The sequence below is a fragment of the Apis cerana genome, linkage group LG7, assembly GCF_029169275.1.
Source record: "Apis cerana isolate GH-2021 linkage group LG7, AcerK_1.0, whole genome shotgun sequence".
NCBI lineage: Eukaryota > Metazoa > Arthropoda > Insecta > Hymenoptera > Apidae > Apis > Apis cerana.
The window spans coordinates 12319512-12343498 of NC_083858.1; the positions used below are offsets into that span (position 1 = coordinate 12319512).

At 30.6% G+C, this 23987-nt stretch overlaps 2 protein-coding genes across 14 annotated transcripts; both read right to left on the bottom strand.

Moving 5' to 3' along the window:
* Nucleotides 1-545: 545 nt before the first annotated feature.
* Nucleotides 546-10939, bottom strand: LOC107999409 (mucin-4). 8 transcript variants are annotated; one of them, XM_062076918.1, is made up of 13 exons: nucleotides 10150-10431; nucleotides 9873-9963; nucleotides 7564-7723; nucleotides 7290-7470; nucleotides 4629-5093; nucleotides 3282-4233; nucleotides 2578-3198; nucleotides 2131-2434; nucleotides 1982-2052; nucleotides 1682-1875; nucleotides 1473-1600; nucleotides 1173-1352; nucleotides 546-1080 (listed from the first exon to the last, which is right to left on the bottom strand). In XM_062076918.1, the coding sequence occupies exons 5-13, from the start codon at nucleotides 4930-4932 to the stop codon at nucleotides 583-585; spliced, it is 3252 nt and encodes a 1083-aa protein (XP_061932902.1). In that variant the 5' UTR covers nucleotides 4933-5093; nucleotides 7290-7470; nucleotides 7564-7723; nucleotides 9873-9963; nucleotides 10150-10431; the 3' UTR covers nucleotides 546-582. The 8 variants fall into 8 exon arrangements, with proteins under 8 accessions (XP_061932902.1, XP_016914711.2, XP_016914708.2 ...); XM_017059222.3 differs by lacking the exon at nucleotides 9873-9963; XM_017059219.3 differs by lacking the exons at nucleotides 9873-9963; nucleotides 10150-10431 and adding an exon at nucleotides 7818-8371.
* Nucleotides 10940-12519: 1580 nt separating this feature from the next.
* On the bottom strand, nucleotides 12520-23041 carry LOC107999390 (transcription elongation regulator 1). Of its 6 annotated transcripts, XR_009830597.1 has the most exons (20): nucleotides 22746-23017; nucleotides 21900-22158; nucleotides 21727-21816; nucleotides 21460-21654; nucleotides 21135-21378; nucleotides 20833-21051; nucleotides 20552-20755; nucleotides 20163-20433; nucleotides 19855-20087; nucleotides 19613-19773; nucleotides 19323-19531; nucleotides 19100-19250; nucleotides 15530-15973; nucleotides 15247-15456; nucleotides 14904-15170; nucleotides 14753-14830; nucleotides 14407-14630; nucleotides 14138-14332; nucleotides 13744-14033; nucleotides 12520-13020 (listed from the first exon to the last, which is right to left on the bottom strand). XR_009830597.1 is itself a non-coding variant. In XM_062077314.1 (18 exons), exons 1-18 carry the CDS (start codon nucleotides 22898-22900, stop codon nucleotides 14329-14331), a joined length of 3606 nt encoding a protein of 1201 aa, XP_061933298.1. In that variant the 5' UTR covers nucleotides 22901-23041; the 3' UTR covers nucleotides 13549-14328. The 6 variants fall into 6 exon arrangements, 4 of the variants coding, with proteins under 4 accessions (XP_061933298.1, XP_061933297.1, XP_061933299.1 ...); XR_009830596.1 differs by having other exon boundaries at nucleotides 12520-14033; XM_062077314.1 differs by lacking the exon at nucleotides 12520-13020 and having other exon boundaries at nucleotides 13549-14332; nucleotides 21900-22146; nucleotides 22746-23041.
* Between the last annotated feature and the right edge of the window lie 946 nt (nucleotides 23042-23987).

Below are 23987 nucleotides of genomic sequence, written 5' to 3' on the forward strand. Positions count from 1 at the left end.
ACAAAATAAGAAATTAAATACACTTTCGTTATTTTTTTTTTAAATATTACGATATATTTTAATCTTTAAAAAAAATATAAATAAAAAATATAGATATTGCATTCTTAAATTTACTAATGTATCTTTAAAATAATAAACTTGCAAAATAAATGTGTTTATATATATTAGACTATTCAAATCGAATACTTAGTTAAAACTTGGTTAATTTTTTTTTTTGAGTATTTTTTCAACTTTAATAGAATAATAATAGATTATAATAAACTATATAATGATATCTATTATATAATTTATTTGTAAAAAATTTATTTTATGATAAAATAATATTTGATTAATATAAAATAATATATTGTATACTATGAAAAATAGTAAAAAATTTTAAATAAAACAATTATAAATAAAATATTACATAAAATCCATATCCATATAATTTTTATATTTTATTATTAATATATTTAATATTGTTAATTTATTAAATTTGAATCTATCTAAATTAAATCTAAAATTTTGTCAAATTTATTTAAGGCACTGAATAAATTAAGTAAAAATGGAATTAATAGAAATTTTATTTTATTACAATAAACTTTAAAAATTTGTATCATAATTAGGAAGATTATGACGTGACATATTTGTATCGATATCAGGAAGATTACGACAGGATATATTCGTATCATAATTAGGAAAATCATGACATGATATATTTGTATCATAATCAGAATGATCATGTCTCAATATATTTGTATTATAATCAGGACGATCGTGCCTCAATATATTTGTATCATAATCAGATCGATCAAGTCTCGATATATTTGTATTATAATCAGGACGATCATGTCTTGATAGATTTGTATCATAATCAGAACGATCATGTCTTGATAAATTTGTATCATAATTAGAAAGATCATGACTTGATACATTTGTATCGTAATTTGGAAGATTATGATTCGATAAATTTGTAATATCATAACCACCATATTTATTGCTGGTATGAGATCCATTGTAATAATAACCATTCCATTCCGATCTCCAACTATCATACATATTATATTTTTTATTTTCTTGAAAAGATTTTTCGACAAGTATCTTGAAAATAAAATGAATACAAATTTAATGATTTCTTTAATGAATAAAAATTAAAAAAATACGAATAAATATATATATATTTAGAATCTTACCTTATTGGAAGTCGATTCGAAAGATTTATCATTCCAAGAAACGTCTGGATCAGTCCAAATCGTATGTACTGGTTTTGAATAATCACTAGATCTATGGGTTGACATACTTTTTGCTATTTTTTCTTCGTAAATTGTAGATATAGATGGTTTTAATTTTGAACCATTGTGACGATTTATTAGCTGAAAATTATATAATTATATTTTAGTAAATATTAATTCTACATCAATATTTTCAATGTTTGCTTTTGTAATTTTATATTATAATTTAATAATTTAATAATTTAATAATTTTATATTTACAACAGAAACGCCAAATATAATGATAAAGAGTAATCCACCGACACCAATTACAATTACAGCAATTGCCCATTGTGGAAATAGTCTATCGTCTTTTTCAATATATTGAGGAGGAGTTGCTTTAGGTATCACTAAAAAAGAATTATTTTTAAAATAAATATGAAGATTTTAAATTTTATTTAAAATATTTATTTACTAATAATATAACATACCCACAAAATCCGTATATTTTGGATCGATCGTAAATGATCCAAGTTTTATCGAATCCTTTGTTTTCGTCTCATTCCATTTATTTGTATTATACGTTCTTAAAGAATCGTGAAAAATAACTTTTAAATCTTGCGTATTAATTTTCTGCTGCATATTGGCTAATTCAACAAAATAATCTACTAAAATACTACCCTCGCTAAAAAGAAAGAGAATTCATAAATTTATTGATTAATAAATTTATTGATTAAATAAATAGTAATTTTTGTGATAATTTTAAAAATTTAATATATTGCTTTTATTACCTGAATGAATCAATTCTTATTTTTTTATACCATTTTGCCAGAACAGCAGATTTTGAGAATACAAAGTTCATCTATTAAAAATTAAATATATATCTCATAAGCATGTAAAATAAATATTTTCTAATTTAATAATAAATTCATATGAATACCTCTCGTTCAATTTCATTGGCAAGATTCTGCCATTCTTGAGTATTTCGATCAAGCAATTCCGGTACCCAACTTGCATTACCAATTATTCTTATAGTTCCAGCGACTTCACAATCTTGTTCGCAAATTCCTGGTGTAGTAGGTCTTGGTGTCGTTGTTGTAGTTGTGGTCGTTGAAGTGGTTGACAATACTTTGGTTATTGGAACAAGTAATTCAGAAACACTCATCGTGGCTCGAGCCAGAAGTTCTTCTATCGAGATTGGCGTGGTAGTTGATGGAGTAGGCCACTTAAATTCTGTGGTAGGTCTGAAATATATTTCAAACAAAAGTTTGATACCAAGTTGGCTTAATTTTAGCCTTAATTTCATTAAGTTTATATTCAATGTTCAAATTTAAATCTTCATAAATCATCTAGATAATACAAAATAATATAAAAATAAAGTATTTACCTGGTAGGCCAACCAGTTCGTATTTTTGGCGTGACAAGTATGTCTGTTCGTGGTTTCGGTGATGTGGTAATTTTATGAATTGGTTTTCCTGTTCTGCCAAGAGAACTAGGAAAGACAAATTTAGACTTTATCGTAGTTGAAGTAGATTCTGTTGTCGTAGTGATATTAAATTTATTTGCATTCTCAGTGTGAACATCTTTCGTTTCTAAAGAGAAATTCTTAATTTTCTGTTCGTAATCACGCGGTACGAAAGAAGAAATATCAAACTTGGATTTGGCGAATAAATCCTGAATTTTTACATCGACTATTGATTTCTCTGCGGAAACATCTAAATTCTTCGCTGTTGTTGTAATTACTTTGTTTTTTGAGTTTCCTTCATTTTTCTTCTTCTCATAATCTGCAGGCAATAACGACGATATATCAACCTTAGATTTCGCAAGAATATCGCTTAATAGAGAACTTTCTGTAACAGCCGCATCCTCTTTCTTTAATTCGTATCCAGGTGGTAGGAAGGAGCGAATATCTTGAATGATCACGTTAGTTTTAGGTTTTTTCGTAGTAACGGAAGTAGTTGGCGTGACCTGAGTTGTGGTTCGTTCTGTCGTGCTCTTTGTAGGCCATCTAAAGAACATTATAATATATCTTTCTTATATACACAATCTTAAAAAGATTAGGATAACATAAAATTTTAAAACATCACCAACCTAAATCCAGTCTTCGGAAGCATTGACATCGAACTTCTTGTAACATAATCACGAGGTAACAGTCCTTCCAGGCTATCGAGCGTCGTCTCAATCTTCGACTTCGGCGTAACATGGTCAATCCTTTTATCGTTATATCGACGAGGTACAAACTTGTTGATAACCGGTGCCTTAGCAGTTGTAGTGTACCTCCTACGATTATTTCGATCACGTTCGTTCAGAACATCCAATTGAAGCGTATTGCCGGCAGTTCTGAAGCCACCGGCGAGAAAACCATTGGACAACTCGGACTGTACCCTGTCTAATTTGTCACTAACACTTTCCGTCGACTCTGGAGGCGGAGACGTTTTCTTTTCATTGTTATGACTGCCGATCGGCTCGACACGATCTATCACAGGAAATGGTAAGAACCGTGCACCGGATATGCTACGGCTCGTTTGCACGGAAGCCAATATTCTGGAAGTATCTTCGGTCGTTATTGTCGTCACGGGTTGTTCGGTGGTTCCAAGCGACGTGGACGAAGGTGGTGCTGCAACCTGTTCAGTGGTGGTCGGAGCAGCTGTCGTTGGAATGGAAATCGTGCCGTTGACCACGCTCTTGGTTGTTACCACCGATACCACAGCTCCACCGATCAAAATGGAACTGTCCACGGAAGTGGAATTCATTTTCGCGATCGGTGGTCCGAGAAAAGCGTACATTTTATGACTGCCCTCCATCGAGGAACCGTCCTCGTTGTTCGTCATCGAAATCGGCGTGTCCAAATCCTTCTCGTCGAAAAGATCCGACGAAGAGTCGTTTACATTCGCCGTGTGACGAGTATCTAAATTTTCCTCTTCCGTCTCCGACGAATCGTATTCGTTATTTTCCGATTTTCTCGTTTCTTCTTCTTTCTCCAATTCCTCCGTCTCCTTTTCCTCTTCCTCCGCGTCTGGATAGTCGAGGGTGTCAGCGTTCGCTGCAAAATTTGGAGAATCTTAAGGATAATGATGCGGAAGGAACTCGAGCATTTATGGTATACACATCTGTTGCGTTTCCTTCTGTCTATGCATGAGACTTTCCACAGTGCCAAGTGATGAAACGAGTTTACATAATACAGAACGCGTTTACAAGGATCATATTGTCGTGTTATATCACGAAGAAAAAAGATAAATTTAAAACGTAGCCGCGTGTTTGCGTTATGACAGGAAGTAATCGATTTTGTATGATCTTTTAATTTCTATCTTTATCAAAAGATAAGAAAATTAATTGATCGTTTTCGAATTTCACTTAATTGTATGCTTTGAAATTATTCTAACTCATAGAATCTCTTAAATGTTACAGAATTTAAACAGTTTTCGAATTGCATCTTACCTACGGCCTCGTATCGTGATTTATTGGTATTTCCATAATCATCGTAATAATAATAGGCGTCATATTGACTTGTCGAGGGATCTTCCACATAATCTTCGTCCCTGGACGAAGTGTCTTCCGCGTGAGAAGATAAATCCTGGGAAGATTTTTCGTGTTTCACCGTGTCATCGGTGATCTTGGAGAGTTTCGAAGTCTCGTGTTGCACTTTTGATTCGGTTTCAACCTCGTATTCGTCCTCGTAGACTTCTTCATCCGTTTCCTCTTCACGTTCGTTCATCTTCCCGTTCGTTTTCGACGTCTCCATGACGTTATTCTCGTCCAAGGAGCGTAATAACGCCTCTCCTGGATTGTTAACAGGAGGGGATGCATTTTTATCTTGTTGCTCGTACACCGAGTTTGTCGGTATCAGATGCGATAATTGGTCCCAAGTCTCGGCTGATCCTTGAGTGGAAATTCGTTGATTCTCTGTAACGATATTTCAAGAAGAAGATTTAAAAGATTAAAAATTTTTAAATCTAAAAAATTAAAAGTTTCGAAATTTTGTACAAAATTCAAAGTTTGATTTTCTTGGGGGAAAAAAAATACATTGTACGTAAAAATTAAGAGTACATCGTAGAGTAAACAAATGGGAAAAATCAGAGCATCGAAAATAGAAAATGGGTGTGCTCGATTCGCACAATCATGTATAAATCATAGTTGCTCTTTCACGGACTTAACTAGCATGTTCCGTGAGAAACTGTTCCGAGTCTTTCCGAAAGAAAGCGAAGACACTTTCCATCATTGTTTCTTAGTGTTTTGTAATGCCTTTTGCATCTGGAAACAGTCTATTTCATTTTCTTGACTTTCCGCGGAAAACTTGACAAATTTCCCGTCACGCTGTATAATTAAGCGATCATTTAGATTCTCATATTAGAGTTTTCAAATACGTAAGATATTACGTATGTATTATTACAATATGACGTTGTTGTATTAGATATATATAGTATTTAAGTTCCAACTTTTTCCAACTTTCGATTAGAAAAAATTTGATCCACTTTTTACGTTCAAGATGATCAAACTTAATTTTTATTCGACACGCAGCGATAATCTTTTCTTCTTCGAGAATTTAGTTACATCGATGTTCTCCTTTTTCTTTAGCTTTCAATTTAGAAAAAGTATGTTCTACTTTCGTATTACTTTATATTTAAACTTTCTTCCATCGAATTAAAAGCAATTAAGCAAAATCTTTAAATTAATATTAACACTTCGATTCCTGAAGGTGTGTAATGTATCGTTGCAGGAAACAATTTTTGCAACAATTTTAAGAAAGGAATTAAATTTCTAAATCGTAAGGAATAGAATGTATTATGTATCCAAGAAACTTTTTTCAAACTTCCTATAAAAAGATTCTTTACTCCAGTTTCTTTTCGTAATATTAAGTAAGTTTCGCTATCTTCATGTTGAACATCTATACAAGTATAATATTATTCCTTTTCTCGAACAAAATGTTTACGAATTGAATATTTTCTTAAAAAAATTTTTTGTTCAATTCAACAAATGATACATTTTCTTAAATCTTTCCCTAGCACTCTGTTCGTGCTATAAAATAAATTATGGTTACACAAAGTGCGCATAAATTTTGGCTCACGATAGTCTTATTCAGCAGAATATTATATTTCCTAGGAAGAGTGAGCGAAATATTCTGACTGGTAACACCGCGGGATATTCTTGAAAAGGGTTGTATCAGTGGCAAATGTCGTAACTGGAATAGTTCCGTGGGTGTGTCCGCGATGGAATCGACAAAGCTCCAGACCTTCGAAATCCGAGAGCGAATATAAATTAAGGCGTGGTTACGCTATTTGAATACGTTAATTGTGCTGGCTTTCTTGCAATTCCTTTCTTGGCATACGGTTTGATTTTTCATTGCTAGACGCACACGCGTCATTTTAATCGTAGATTACTAAAGTTCACTTGCACTTTAGATTCCGCCTCTTAATTACCATAGTTCGATATATATAGAAAAGAAAATTAGATTGCGTTTCTTTTTGATTACTATTATATAATATTTTATATACTATTAATACGATTTAAATATGTTAAAGTTATTTTTAGAAACTGTTAATTCTTGATTGTACATAATAAATCTGTTTTTATACGAGTAAATATTTTTCAGATTTAACAATTTATTGATCAACGCTATTAATTATTGCGTTATTAACAGCATATGCATGGATAAGTGCTTGTGGTAAGTGCTATGTGACTAAATGTCAATGGAAATATGTTACTTCGCATTATATATTTAGTTTCATACTAATACAATCTTTCCTCGAACCGTTACATCAGTGTTTAATGCTTTTTAGAGAACATAATAAACTTTTTGCGTGTTATAATAGTAATAAAATTCATTGCAAATTCATCGATATTTAATTATATAAAATTATGGTGATTTATTCGATCAATGTCATTCTAGATCTTTTAGCGGAACTTGATCATACGTTTTATAGTATCCGGTGTTGATACCATCCGTATTCGATATTTTCAGCTGTTGGCCAATTCATCGATCTATTGACGTAATTCGAAACCACTTATATGCCAATACTAGTATTTTCATAAAACTCGTTTGGTACTTTCACGATCGAGACAACAGGAAGTGTCTGGCTGAATTCTAACGGGTGTACATACACGAAAGGAGCGAGAAGTCGCGCGTGCCAAGCTTAAGCAACGAAGTTGTATATAAATAATGGGGCGAGTGTAGCCGTTCTCCTTTCAATCGTCCTTCGACTTGATCGCGTCTACTCTCCGCACATACGTTCACACGAATTCTTAACTTGAAGTACTTGCTAAAGTATCGATGGCTTTTTCACTGGAAAATTTATACATTATTCATCATAATTTTATTTTGTTAAAAATTAATTCACTAATATATCATACGATAATGTGTATAGACTCATACTACCTTTGTCGAATATTTTCTAGTAAAAAATACTGTATTGTTGTTCAGAAAACTTATCAACTTTCACAAATGAATAGTCATATCTCAAAATACAGTGGCCTTATTAACAATGCTCTTACTCATGTCGGAAAATACATATATTTACATCCATTCTTTACTACTCCTGCAGAAATATATAAAATTATGACTCTATAATAATACAACTCTGTTAATATGTACATAAATATCGTAACATACATAAACATACATAAACATACATCTTTGTTATATTTCACGAAGCCTTTATTTGTACGTTCCATGTAAACGTATGTATAAACGAGATGATGTAACCTCGTCACACGATTTAAAACCGATTAAAATCGCTCGCGCCTTTTCTCCCATTCAATAATGCATTTATGTTCAACTGCAGGTCGCAGAACTACATTTGACTGGTATGACGATATTTTGAAATAACACGTTTCATGCTTATTGTACCGTGACTTTTCTTATTCAAAGCGAGTGTAAAAGGCGAAAGATTCGTGTCTGCACGCAATGAAACAGCCACACGATCGTGCCATTTTCTGGCCTACAATCCTAGTGAAAACGAAGCCTAAATAAGAACCGCGCCTCGTCAAAGATTCGACGCTCGATACGCACTTTCCATGTGCGAATACGCCGTTATTACGATACTTCATAATTAAATCGTAGATTCTCGATACGCGATATTCGAATTCCACTATCGTATACACGATTAATGAATAATTGCACGTGCAAATTGGCATCATTAATTTATCATTAATATTTATTTGTCAAATTTTGTGTAGAAATGCGATAAAATTTTTTTTGATCGATATTTAAAAAATTCTCTAATTCGATATTATTCATCTATCAGAGTTATAAATATTACTAGTTTATAGTGCTTTTTTAAAATTGAAAGTTGGAAAGTCACAAGATTTAAACGAATGATCGATATAGAAACGAGGCGTAAGGAAATAACTACATGCATAGATATTGCTACGCATATTGGCACGAACTTTCTCTAGAGAGGTTTCTTTTTCAAGGTTAATGATTCAAATGAGAAAAATGAATATGAATATATCTTACTCATCTCGTAACACTATTTATAGAATAATGGAAATATAAATATTTCAATACTTCATAAACAGAATGCGTTATGAATTATTTTGGAAAAATTTAATTCGTGTTTTGGACTTTTTTAATTTGATGATTAACTTCATGATAAATTTGGTTATGCAATTTAAGAATTTTATCTATTATGAAATCCGTAAGATGAGTATTACTAAAACTTACGTGAAAAGAGCGAGGTCATGAGGTGCACGATGAAAGTGTCATATTTCACAGAAATCATTTATATGGAAACCGTATGTCTTGCACGCCCACAACACGAATGAGGATATATCTGAGATTTCAATTTACAGTTATAAGTCGTGACAAAATAATTAATATCCATATTTTCAATTAGTCTTTAAAGTTGTAAAGCAATAATACGCTATTTATATATATCATAATCTTTTCAAGAAATGGAAACTAAGTTTTTTGAATAAAACATGAAAAAAGTCATTTGCTTTGTATTTATGTTTCTATATTTATTGACGATTTAAAATAAAAAAATGGCACAATTAGCATTCTATTGTTAAAAAGAAAACATTATTTTTAGAATTCAGATTTGAATAACAAATTAAAATTTATATTTTTAATTTTTCTTTATTAAAAAAAAATAAATCAATGAATGAAACATAAACAAATTTATCATCATTGAATATACTATGCATCATAAATTACGAGAACCTTTTACTTTTGATCTGATTAGTTTAATTTATGATTCTATTAACGCCCAGCAATTACCCCACAAACATGAAATTCACTTGAATCATATTTTTTTTTCTTAATTTTATGAATTCAATTTAGTATTTAATGAGCGTAAAATGATTTTGAATTTCGATATTTTTTTATGAATGTTATATGATGTACGATAATAGAAAAAAATAGTACAATAGTAGAATTATCATGTCAATTTTATCATTCACGATTGAAATTAGATATATCCGTTTTAAGGAATCATGATAATCGTATGTATCGAAATCGTTATTGCACATAACAATAGAAGTTCAATTGCCTTATCGTGGTACGCGATTGTAACACTCGTACAGAATTGTGGTTCTATTGTATTGCGTATTGTATCGCAATGTACCAGGTCACGAAATCAAACTATCTAGTATTGCGGTTATCCATTTATCTCATCTATAGGTTTAAGGCCGGGTTACACGAAGTATTATTAGTATAAATATTTGCACACAAAAATTTGCACGTACCATTATCCGATCATATCTACAATCTCTTCATCTATTATTACGTAGTAAGATTATATTAAAATCAAGATTATATGATTGTTATATCTTGCTTCTAAAATAAGGGCAAAAAAAAAAAAATATTACTAAAAAGTGTTAATCTATAAAATAACTTACATATAATTGAAATATCTAATACGATAAAAAATTCCAATTAATATTTCACAGCAACTGATCGAAAATTTTGTTCGCTGTTAAAACGACAAAGAATACGAATTAAGGCAGAGAGATTTTACCGTACCCAGTGAATCGTGACAGTCATACACCGTCGACTCGCCGGATTACATAAATACCACCTACACATTCCACTCGTATTACGTTGTCAAAATCAAACGGGATCTTTCAGTGCCGTGGTTGAACAAACTTCCAAGTCCGCTCGTAAATCACACGGCAACAATATATTATTGTACTTCGAAGAATCTGAGGGCGCCCCGTTGTAGGGCAGTAAAAATTCAACCGAGACAACCTGGAATCCCATAAATCTTCCACGACACATATGTCCGCGAGGACATTCGCATTTACTCTGTGCTTTATCCATGAAAGGATTGCGCGGATAACATCAGTAACGCGCCCTCTCGGTCGGAACGCAAAGTAAGATGCACTCGAATTTGCTGTTCTAAAGGGGTACTTTTCGCGGGTGTATTTTCAGAAAAAAAGAAACGTACCTTGTTGACAATTCGTTGAAAAGAAGGAGCAACCAAGAATCAGAAACGTCAAAATCACATCAGTTAGCCGGTTATCGTTCTTTTTGCGTCTCGACATTTTACCTTTCGCACTTGTTCACACCGCGCACTTTTTCGTAACGATCTCGAGGCTGTTCGCCCAACTGTCAGAATAACACTGTCATCGTAACGAGATTGAAATTGGCGGTTTTTTTTCGACACGTCGTATGTGTGTCGTTGGTTCATCAACGGACAACGAGTGGACACATCCTCACGGTATAAAAGAGACGTTCGCGAGCACGGCGCGCTTGTCACTGGTCACGGGTAGAAAGCAAAATCCCACTTTCACTTGGTGGCTGCGCGCCTCGCGAGGCGGAGCTGGCACGTCGAGGCCATCGCGATCTTTCCCTCTCCTTTCTGTTTGGCTTCTTCTCGGTTACCTCTCTTCTTGTATAAGAGTCTTTGTGACGATCAACGAGAGGGAGCCAATACTTAGAAAAACCGTGGGGACGGGTTTTAGCAAAAATTTGAGAACGTCCGGGTACGACCTTTCTTGTATCTTCGCGAAGGTCGCTCGCGAGGATCAACGATCTTTCGCAACGATTTTAGAATCGGGAGTCAATGTTTCCGACACGAAGTCGAGATCCTCGAAAGATTGAGATTGTTTTGCATCTTCCAAATGGAAGAATTCCTCGCAAATTTTGTCTCTGAAATAATTTTCCGATTCTTGTTTAGAAACTCTTTAAAGAATTATATTAATATTTTATACTTTTATATAATTTTCATAAAGATTATTTTAAATTATAAAAAATATTTTCTAGATTTCTGATAATAATCATAACTTTCTTCTCTCATGAATACAAATATTTTAAGGAGATAAAAAAGAAAGAAGATATATGTATGTACATATAAAATATTTACAATCAATTTTTTTATAATTACCGTATAATTGCTATTTTTTTAAATATTTTTATTCTTAGTTAAAGTTTTTATTCTTATTACCGGTTCGACTCACCGTTTAAAAATTAAAAAAAAAAATCTTAACTCTTTTTCAGTTTTATATGCTGGAAACATTGCATATATTTCACATTTTGATGCACTTGCATTATTCATAAAATGCATTTAAGCTATATATAAAAAGTGTTTACCATTTTTATTTTAGAACCACGTTATGGTTTTCTTTTTTTTGAACTCGAAAGAATGCAGTTTAAGAATGTTATAATATAGGAATGTCCTTCGGCAGGACCTTCGAAAATATTTTTTTATTTTTTTTATTTTTTTATCCTGTCGCTGCACGTTCGTTAAACCTTACCGACCTTTATGAATCGATATATCCTCAATTCCTGAACCGATTCACATCCGGCCAGAAACCAGATAGTCCCGAAAGAAAAAAGACGAACAAGGTCTCAGCCAAGGAAAGTATTTATTATGACGCAACTAGATTGACGATGATACTTTATGGTAGCTTTTAAATTATTACCTCACCGATGTAGGGGGATTAGTATGTGTTCTCGTGTTTTACGTCACGTACGATTTGCTTTTTTTGTATTACTTTTTAAGTTCCTGTTATTGACCTCTTGTGAATGCATTAACACAAGAAGAAAAAGGTCTTTTCCTTTTACTGTACTTTTATGAAGGTTTTTAAAGCAGAAGATGGATGTATAAACTTATTAAATAAAATAAAATTATTGTAAAACAAAATTTATTATATTATCGCTTTTAACATTAGAATGATTTGAATTATAAAATTTAATTATTTAAATGTTCAAATTTTTTCAAAAGTTTTTCCATATAAATATAAATTACAGGATAATGGATATTTTTTAATAAAAAATTTCCGGTATATTTTGTAGTTAAAAATAAGAAAAATTGATTAAAAGGATTGAAAGGATACAAAAGTCAGGATGGTTTTACATGCAGTAAGATTCTGTTTAAACAATACACGTAAATTAAACTTTCATAGAAATTTATTGCTATTTGGATTTTCAGCTACTATTCATGTAAAATTACGACAGAAGATTCGATTACAAACTAGCCACAGCGTCAAGTTGCCAATTTGTATTCCTGCGGAGTTAGCAGGAAGTGCAACATGGTCCCGATTGTAACGGTAACGACAAAGATGTACCATATACAATCACGTACGGTATTTTGTTTCGTGATAATGATACGAATTTACGGAAGAATACACATGTAAAAATGATGAGATTTTAACTTAAAATATATATAAATTATTTTGATCAAGAAAAAAAATGTCTGTTTATAAAATTTATTGAAAAAAATTATAATTGAATATTTCTTTCGAATTAAATTTTATATTTGAATTTGTATATTTAAATATTAGAAAAAAAAAATTATACTATATAATAGCATACCTTTCTTAATAGATGCAAGCGTTGAAATCTCCGTTCCTGGCGTTGAAATCACCGCGTATATTTCAATGACTGACATAGCTTGTAAGAATGAAAGAATACGTAAATATATAACTATTTATTAGAGATTTATAGGTCGTTATTATATTCAATCAATTAAATGATATGTAATAAATAATTATTGTTCTCCAATATTTAAAACAAAATCATGCAATGATAAGTCGTATATGATTGAGAAAGCAAAATTGTTTTCTTTTTTTTTCTTTCTTTCTTTCTATTCCTTTTTTTTTTTTTTTTATAATGTTACAATGCGCATAAATTTTATTGTATTTATTTTATATACATTGAATATATTGTAACATTATAATATTACATAATCGTACTAAAATTAATTAATATTTTTCGGATAAAAATAAACGATTTCAATATTCTTCAATATAAAATAAAATTTACAAATTAATTTGATAATTTTTATGATTTATCTTCAATTATTTGTACTACTTTACACTTAATTGTTTACGCAAGTCTGTAATGAAATATTATAAAACATTAGAAATAAAACGAAAATAATAAGTTGTTGGGAGATGTGTTAAATTTGTTTTTCACAAATTTTTATGAATGATTTATTGAAGAAAATATATTTTCCTAATATACGTTTTATGAATTTCGTACCGTAAAAATGCCACATGAATAAATAGTAAATAATTGTTACTATAAACAATAGAATTTTTTGTATGTGTAATAATTTTTTACGAATTCTTTAGAATCAAAATTTTTTATGACAATGTTTTATAGGATACTTACGTTTCATGATCCAATAAAGCTGTATGAGAAAAATAATTCGAAAATTGAAAATTATTTTCGAACTATACTCCGTCAAAAAATTATGGTGCATGATTGTCGTACGTTATACATTTTTTGTTTGTTTTAGATACAAGGATTAAAATTTTTTGGACTATTATATTTTAACATCAGTTTATAGAAATTCACTGCGCATGCTTTTAAACTAGTTGAGAGTGTGGAACAAACACTCGTTGTAATTCTCATGTAATTTTCATACAAAAGATTCATAATGGGGTGCTTATGTAACAAACCTGGATAAAATATGTATAAAATTCGCACTTTATGATATTACTAATAATTCTTTCGTTAACTAGTATCTATTTTAATGTAATCCAACAAATAATGATATGCTTACACTATGGCATCTTTACAGTATGACACACATTTTTTAGCTGTGTGGAATTGGCGTTAGTTTTATTGAATCCTATAATTACAGGCGATAATCATCTCGTGTGTAAAGTACTTCAATTCAACTACAGCTATAAATTCAATCACTGATTTGTTATTTGGACACCATATATATACCATGCTTTGATGCGGGCCTCGTTAGCTAGAACAAAAATAGATTCCGCAAATTCAAACAGGTATAGACATCTTTCTTGCTTCATTGGAGACGATAATTACTTTGTGGTTGGTCTTCTTGAAGGTTCGGAAGCAGTAGGTGGCGGAGGTGGACCCCTACGTGCCAATTCTTCTAAATATCCCATTAATAAACGTGTTCGTTCAGCAGCAGCTGCTTCCAATACAAGAAATCTTCTATCCTTCCTCAAAATTTCTTCAATTTCTGCTAAATGTCCGCTATTTTCTTGTACTTTTTTGTATGTCTTATCAGTAATAAGTTTTGTTTCCTAAAATTGATATTTAAACAAATTTACTAGATATTTACTAGATATATATATATATATAAAACTCATCGAAAAATATTATATTAAAATAGAAATTATAATTTATTTATTTATTTTTAACATACTTGTAGAAGTTCTCTAAAATCGGCTTTAGCTGCGACAAGTTTATCTTTAATATACTCTTTAAATTCTTTTTCACATTTCTGCAAAAACAATATATAAATATAATATACATATATAATATCGATCATTTACATTTTTAATTAAATTACGTACTCGATCACTGGATGAAAATTTAAGATATCTAGGGTCGTCTTTCAGTAATTTTTTTATATCTCGCCACGATGCAGTTAATTCAGTAGAAGCTCCTACTTCATCAAGAAGTTCTCGGAATTTATCACGTTTTTTGCGACTAAGCTGTTCTATATGTTCATTAAATAATCTTTCTTTTTCCTCACGATCTAAACTTTCAGCTAATTCCCATCTATGATCCTTCCTTAATTGTCGTTTAGCTTCTCTCCAAGCTAAATCACCATTTCTCACCTAAAAAAATGTACACATTTTATTACGAGGATTTAAAATTGGAATTATTCATTATAAATTGTGGCAAAATGCATACTAAATCAGCAAGAAGAGCACTGAAATGTTGTACAGCTTCTGTATGACGATGATGTTGCCTTTCCTTGTCTCTGTCGCGAAGATGTGTAGCAAGAGTTCTTTGAACTTCTCTTTCTCTTTCACGAAGGCTCGCTTCCGCCCTTCTTTCACGCTCTCGTTTCTGTTTCTCACGATCTTCTTCAGAATCAGATTGGTCTTCCGCATTCTCCTTCTAGATAAAGAACCATCGCTTAAAATCGCCATGAAATATCTTTTAATCAATTTAAATAGTTTGAAACACTCACGTCATTTTCTTTTTTCGATGGTTTCTCATCGTTATCTTCAATTTCTCCACTTTCTTTCTCCGATACTGCATCCTTCTTTTCTTTACCATTTTCCTCCGAAGGTACTTCGCTCCTGCGTTTTTTATCCTTTGAACTGTCCTTGTCAACCCGATCCTTTGATGATTTTTCCTTATACTTATCAACATCCTTACGGTCTCTATCCTTCTTCTCCGATTTATGATGATCTTTTTCTCTGTGCCGGTGGTCTTTGTCTTTCTCCTTCTCCTTTTTCCTCTCCTCCTTTAGCATACGAATGTAATCCCTAAACCAATCTTCTCTCGTGCTTGCCGATTCTACGACTCTGTATCTCCAATCAGATTCCAATTTTTTCTTACAATCGCTCCAATGCGAATGCCTGTCGATGTCTTTGTGTTCACGTAGCATCGCTATGAATTCCTTTTTCACCTGAAACGCATTTACCATAAGAGTTTTCATCGCTGAAAAATAATTATCTCTTGCTTACACTCTATTTATACAATTTTCTTAAAATTGAATCTCTTATTTATTTCTTTAATCTTTTTTTTATGCTTGTTTCAGTTTTATCATGCACGCTTAATAATTTCCAACCAATGATTACATGTTCAGCCACATTACAATCACTTTATATTATAATATATATATGTATATGTATATGTATAATATATAAATGTACGTTTATATAAAAATTTATGACTTGTAATGTGGATCAAACAATGTACAACTTGCAAACCTTTTTATTGGTTTTCAAACTACATTTCGTTAGGGGTAGAAGAAATAGTCATTCATGTCATTCGTTCGTATCAGGAGGTATCACAACGTTAAGGGCTCTACTTGTTGGAATTTTTAATGAAATAAGCTGGTCAGTTTTGCTGAAAAAAATTATAATCATTATAGCTGTAAAAATAATTATTTGCTAGCCGAATCATCATTAAATACTTTGCATAATATAAAATATAAAAGGTCAATTAAATATTACATAAAATATAAAATATAAAATAGAAAATAAAAAGGAAACAAGATATGCTATTATTTAATGATGAGACGTGTATAAAATGAATAAATTTTTTATCTGCTGCCCTTGCTGAAAAGAAAAATATCGTTAGTACATCATCGCGAGATTTTGAAAATATTAAATTTTCAGCCGTTCAAATTACGAAACGAGGTTTTACTTTTCTTATTTGTTCTATGATATCTTCCCAAATATATAAATTTCTATTTTTATATTTTTTTTTTTTAATTGAAAATTTTTATAATGATAATATATAATGTAAACATATCTAATGTAAAATTTTTCTAAAAACACAAAAATATTTAAATTAACTTAATCTTTAAAATTTTCTACTAATACAAATACTATCTTAAAATTTTTTATTTCAGTCTTTTTAGTTTAAATTTTATTAGCATAAAAGATTTTATGATTTACAAGTTAATTCATTTTATGCTTCTGGTTCCTTTACTTTTTATATCAAAATAAACGATGATAATAATATTTAATGTATTTCCAAATTTCCCATTACGTAATTTGTGAACGACCTATTGTTTAAGAATTTGTTTACGTAAACTTATTACGCGTCTATTTCACAATGAAAGTTGAATAAAATTCAGAGTTGCTGGCACATTTCGGTCTTAAATTTTCTATTATAGTTATTACTCGGATCCTGATCCTATTTAAATTTTAAGGCAATATAAAAAATTTGTGCCACAATTGTCTAACTTTTATCTAAATACAATAGTTTCAAAGTCCACTTCTATTATTTTAACGACAAAAGCAGTCAAGGTTCTCTGAAGAATACAAACCAAATTTCATAAAAGCACACTCATTCTATCATTTCAATGTACTCATCTCATGTTGCTTCAAATATATTAATTTTTAAACAAAAATACCTGTGCCATATTTCATGGCAAGTCATTTATAATTTTCATAATAAATGATTTATGAAGAAATAAATATTAGAAATTTTGATATTAATTGAAATGTAAATTATCAATTTCTTATATAAAAAGCAATTTTTTATTATGTATTAAACTTTATGCTATGTATTGACATAAGAACAATAATTAAAAAATATATATACATATATATATATATATATATTTCGTTTAAACTTTTCCCTTCTCTTAATTATCAAAAATATTTTTATAAAAACTTACGAAATCGATAAAATTATATTTGATATAAGTATAATGCAAAGAAAGAATTAATTTGTTCTTATGTTGATACATTGATTATAAAATGAATTGGTAGCTTTTTTTTCTCAAGGAAAATAACGGTTCTTTATCTCCAGAAAACAGAACAAGATCTGCAAATATGTTGTTGGAATTGATGCTACCATTAGGGATTGATACCCCACTTTTGTTGATAATAAATTTAATTTTTTTGAAATTGGTTTTGATTTTTGGGGAAAAGTTAATCTTTTGAAGTAACGAGGATTACGAGTAATATACAAATACCGAGTTCGTTCATTCTCATGACTCTGCTTTGGAGTAAAGAATGCGGCGCGCGAGGGTGTGCCAACTGTGCCACGCAGTGTAGGTGGGGATGGTAGATGACATCATCCATGCCACCAACCAGCTTCAGAACCAAGCCACTCCACATACGGAACCTGTCCTGCCTGCCTCCTGACTGAAGTGGAGAGTTCAGAACACATAAGTATATAAGGAACCGTCACATACTAAGATTTTATTCTCTACATCTCCCATCTTACAGCTACAAAACTTTTGTCTATCGAGAAAATCTACTGGAGTAGAGAATTATTAGAGAAACTTCTCCTGGTATGTGTTCTTCAGCCGTTAATTTAGGAATTCATATTAGATAATCTTACAAGTGGAACAAAATAGTAACATACCTATAGAACCTGAAAGAATAATTAATTATTGCTGAAAATATAAATGTATTAAATATTATATCCTGTTTAATTTAAGATTAGAATATTTCTCTTCTAGTTATTACTCATTTATGTATCATCGCATATTATATCTTTTTTGAATAATAAGATAATACAAATTTTACTTTGGTGGTGAATAAAAACTTATTCAGGTTTTATTATAACTTATCGCGAATATATTATATGCTATATTTTTATTTGATATTTTCTTCCTTGATATTATATGACTTTTCAGAAAAAAATGAAAGATGCATATATGAAAATAAGGTAGCATGGAAAAGGAAAAGGTTTGATGGATATATTTTAAAAAAACTTTTCATGATACTCTGATATACTTGGAGAATTGAGGTACAATAAGATCTCCATGAAAACAAATTTTTTTTTATAATATATTATCATTTTATATAATCTTAAAAGAATTTTAGAAAAAATAACAAATACCTCAATTCTCATACTTTAAAAATTTTATATATTTCTTTAATTGCGTAAATGTGAAATAACATTTAGGATTTTTTTTTTACTTATGATATTGAGTAAGGTGATATTGAGTAATGATTATTTAAAGTATTTATAATATTTTAATTATGATTTTAATATTGTAGTATGAATCCTGAAAAGTAATATTTTCATTGCAATGAGATCAATAATGTTAATAAAATGAAAATACCTGCTCTCGTTTTGCTGTTTTTTCCTCTTTTTCCTTCTTTCGCACTTCCAGCAGATATTCGTTGAATAGGCTCTCTCGTTCACGCATCTTTTCTACATTCTTAAACCGTTCATCACGCCCATGTTTTTGAGCAAAATCACTAAATGAAGATCTAAATAATAAAAAATATTAATTTAGAATATATATAAATAAAAAGATCTTTTTTTTTTTAAGTATTACATACTTTCCATGAAGTCCTGCTTCTTCTAATAATTTTTGAAATTGTTCTTTCCTTTCTTTCATTTTGTTCCTCTTTTCCCGCCTTTCTTCTTCTGCTCTCTCCTTGACGTACTTCTCGAAAACTTGTTTCCTCTCCTTTGATGTCAAAAGTAAGTACCGAGGATCAAACACAATTTTATGAAGTTCCTTTTCCCATGTACTAAACGCGGATACCTTTTAATAGAGATTATTTAAATTATATAAATATTATTTTATTATAATTGATATTATTTTTATTAATTTATAATTATTTACATCTTTTTCTGCAAGCATATCCCTAAATGATTTAATTCTTGTTTCCAAAGGAACAATTGCTCTTTCTCTAGCAGCTCGTACTTCAGCCTCTATTGCAGCTTCTTTCCCGATATCAATAGTCTTTTTATTTTCTTTTTCTTCTTCTTCTTTTGGTGTTACAGCTAAATACGAGATATATAATAATTTTATTCGTTCGTAAAATTTTTTAATACAATATATTATATATTATGAATATAATATACCTTTTGTATCTTCTTGTTTCACTTTTTTTGCCGGTGTTGGTTGATCATCGTCACTGCTTTCACTTGTATCTGATTGACGCGTTGGTTTAGTAGTTACTACTGCATCTGGTGGGGTAGATACCATTTTATCGACATCTTGACGACCAATGAGATCATCTGGTCTTTCCCAAACAGAAATACGCGATGAAGGATTATAAAAGAATACACGTCCATCGCCTGTCCAAACAACGCACCTATACCAATAAACGAAATTTAAATGTTGTAAGATTATATCATACAGAATATCGAATTAATTATTAAAAGTATACCAAGGAGTTCCAGGTACTGGTGTACTAGAGATTGGTCTAGATTTATCTTGAGGTTTGGCAGCTTCCTTAGGTGTAGTTTCTTCTTTTTTCGGTTTATTAGCATCTGCTTCCTTTACACTATCTTTGGTTTCGTGATTACTTTCTTGAGGTTTTTCTTGTTTTGTAGGCTCAGTGGTTGCATTGTTATTAGTAACAGTGGAAGTACTAACAGTAGTATTTGTAGTATTGGCAGCTGCTTCTTCTGCTTTCTGTCGTAACGCTAATTTTGCATCTAGTAATAAATTTATTATTAATAAATTAATGATATTGATAATTAAATAATTATTCAATAATTATTTTCATTATTGAACATATTGTCTTATGTCTAAATTTATATTTTAAAAACGTACTTTCAAGATCTTTTAAAGCTTGTGGTTTTTCCCAAACAGATTCTCCAGCTTTACTATTATAATAATATAATCTTCCATCTGGTGCACGATGTTCTGTCCATACCATAGCAGATGCTACTAATTCTTGATCTAATTGAGCTAATATAGCAGGATCTTCTGCTGGAGCTTGTGGTGCCATTACTCCATGTGGCATTTGTGGCATACCTAAGGAATCATATATATCAAAAATATATTATTAGCACATGATTATTTTTAACATATATACAAAAACTTTATATTACCCCAATTTGCTTGAGGTGGGCCATAGCCTCCAAAAGGTTGAAATCCTGGTGGTGGCATACCAAAAGGTGCTGCTCCAAATTGTGTTGCAATTGGACCACCAAATTGATTTGGCATTCTATGTTGCATAGGTATCATGTTAGGAGGAGGTTGCATCATATTTGTATTTACTGCTGGAGTATTCATATTTGGAGTATTAGTTACAGTTGTAGGTGCTGTTCCTATGAAAAGTATAATGTTGGTATTTATTATATTATTATATATTTTAATTTTTATGTATAAAATTAAAATTGATATATTGCACCGTTTGCTTGTGTTGTATCAGTTGGTTGCGTATTCATATCTGGTGTTTCACCAAGTGTGGGAGGTGGACCTGTACCAGGAGGAGCTGTACTGAGTTGACTAATAGCATCTGCATTATTTGTTGAAGATTGTTCGTTATTCTGCGATACTCTATTTTCATTAATTTGATTGGGAGTAGTAGCTGAAGAAGTAGGAGTTCCGGATGGTGTTGTTTGTTTAGATGCTCCATGTACCAATTGTTCTAACTATAAAAATAATAAATATTTATCAGTAAAACTCTACTGCTCTATATAATAATAGAAAATTTAGAATAAAATTTAACATACCTGGTCTTGTACCATGACTTTGACATTTGGTCCCTCTGGTTTTGTCCATGTAGTTTCTCTCGTGCGGATATTATAATAATATGATTTGCCATCTGGAGTTTTTGTTTCTACCCATACCTCTCCATTGAGATCTAATCCTGGAATGTTTGCTTGCTGTTGCGCCTGTTGTTGCGGGGATTGCTGCTGACCTGGAATCTATAACAGAGTTCCAAGTGTTATAACAAGATATTTATATGTCTCTTTATGTTTCTGTAAATCAAAATTTACGTTATTCATATTTGGTGGTCCCATTCCAGGAGGTGGTCCGTATGGTCCCGGACCTGTCCCAATTGGGCCATTCATCATGTGTGGTGGTGGCTAATTACATATAAAGTTAAATTATATGTAATTACTTTACTGAAAAAATCACACAAATTAACATAAAATTAAATGATAATTACCATTCCTGGAGGTCCCATGAGATTTGGTGGTCCCATCAGATTTGGTGGCCCCATTGGTCCCCAGCTAGGATCAAATGGCGGAGGTCCCCGAAAGCGTGGTCCTGCTGGACCCGGTGGACAATTTGGCCTAGGAGGTCCCTCAAATGGAAATCCGTTATTCGCTCCCCGAAACATTGGTCCTCTAGGTCCAAATCCTCTTCCTCTAAATCTTGGAGGTCCACCTCTCATGGGAAAATCAAACCCACCTCTGCCACGACCCCTTAAATTATTGTTATATGTCGTGACTACGTACTTTACGTACCATACGTCTGAATCATTTACCCAAGTGTAGACATCTTCAGCATCTTCTTTTTTATATTAATTTTATACTTAAGATACAAAACAACTTATACATGTACATAACAATTTTACATACAAATCAATTATTTATGACATAAAAGTCATTTACATTATTGTTGTAAAAGTATTATTAGTATTTTTAAAGGTAGTATTACCTTTTTTCATGTTATGTTGAATACATTGAATACAAAAAGAACAATTTACGTTCACAAATGAAAAATTTGTTATCACAGAAAGTTTATGAACTAAAGTATGAAACATTAAATAATTATGGGCAAATCATTTCATCGTACAGGAGCGTAAGTAGAAACAATAGTCGCGTTTCCATAGTATTTAAGATGTAAGGAGTTCGTGGCAATATGAAGTTTGATCGTTTTTGTCAAACATACATAAGAGGTCAGGCAGAAGTATCGCGAGGGGGACAACCTAACCTTACTTTTTGTTTTATATTTTTCACAACAACTAATTTGAGGGACGTACGCGGTGTTAAGAGAAACTATAACGCACCTAAAGCCTCCTCGACCCCGTGGTACGAAATGCCTATAATCTTCACCATCGAAACTGTAATCTTCAGTTTCTTCCATGCCCTCTTCATTGTGCTCCTGTTCATTATTAGGAGCAGCTTCCGTAGTCGCAGGGGCTTGTTCGGTACTTGTTTCCATTTTAAAATAATATAGAAATTACAAATTTCTTTCCTACACGCCCATTTATTTCTTTTCTTAACTTGCACAAAAACGCCGCAAACAAATCACTATTTTATTCAATGTAAGCCGTAAACATATCATTACCAACATAACAAACGCATTTTCCTAGATTCCTTGTCAGTATGGGAAACATAACAGTCAGTAATCATGGCGTGCGCGGTTTTAGTCGACGGCGTCGTTTCTTTGATATCGAGAATTCGTTAATTTTTAGTGAATATAATTTAATATTTTATAAAATTTTTGTTTAAATTATAATAATATATATTAATTCATCATTTGTGTTCATAATCATAGTTAAAATATGAAGTGTAGAAGTAATTAGTTGCAGTAGAAGTAATTAGAAACAGAACACCATTCAAGTAAGATGATCATACAAATATTTTTCCCGCGATTATTGTGAATGTATAAAAAATGTATAAAAATTAATTTACAAAAATAATTCTAAAAAAACTTTAATTAAATTAAATTAAATTATTTAATTATAATCGTATATGTATTGTATATCCTTTTTTTAGTCTTAAAATTTCATATCTATTATTATGATCTGTAAGAAATATAGTTAATTATGTTTCCTCAGTTTAAATATGACATCCATAAAACGTAAAAACAATTGACAATCTATTAGCAAAAATTTATATTTTATTCATATTTTATTAATAAATTTCTAGATAAAATGTTTTTATTAATAATTTATTAATAAATTTCTAGATGTTTTTTATTTAATTTCTTCTCGTCTACGTTCAAATAATTCTCTTCTAAAAAGAATTTTCTACAAAAATACATATTTTTAATATTATATGATTTTTTAATATATTAGAATTATTTTAGCTAATTTTTTTTAATAAAAAAAAATTCGTATAAAACTTTTTATCATATTCTTTTTCTGAAAAAGTAATGATTCTCTTTTTTAAATTATTCTCGATTAATTTTCGTACATTTCGAAGTTTAAATAAAATAAACGCCCGTTTTACAAAATGAAAATAATTACATTATTATCGTATGAATAATGAACAATTTTTGCCTTACTCGGCACGTAAAATATATG

Bases quoted from the DNA above. Each gene is read 5' to 3' on its own strand.
- LOC107999409 (XM_017059217.3), bottom strand. From the start codon at position 10,670: ATGTCGAGACGCAAAAAGAACGATAACCGGCTAACTGATGTGATTTTG. The intron at 2,435-2,577 runs GTAAATACTTTA...AATATATTTCAG, and splicing joins CGAACTGGTTGGCCTACCAG to ACCTACCACAGAATTTAAGT. The intron at 1,353-1,472 runs GTAAATATAAAA...TATAATTTTCAG, and splicing joins TTATATTTGGCGTTTCTGTT to CTAATAAATCGTCACAATGG.
- LOC107999390 (XM_062077313.1), bottom strand. From the start codon at position 22,900: ATGGAAACAAGTACCGAACAAGCCCCTGCGACTACGGAAGCTGCTCCT. The intron at 22,159-22,745 runs GTGCGTTATAGT...CAATAATTTAAG, and splicing joins CGGGGTCGAGGAGGCTTTAG to GGGTCGTGGCAGAGGTGGGT. The intron at 19,774-19,854 runs GTATATTATATT...TCTCGTATTTAG, and splicing joins GAAACAAGAAGATACAAAAG to CTGTAACACCAAAAGAAGAA.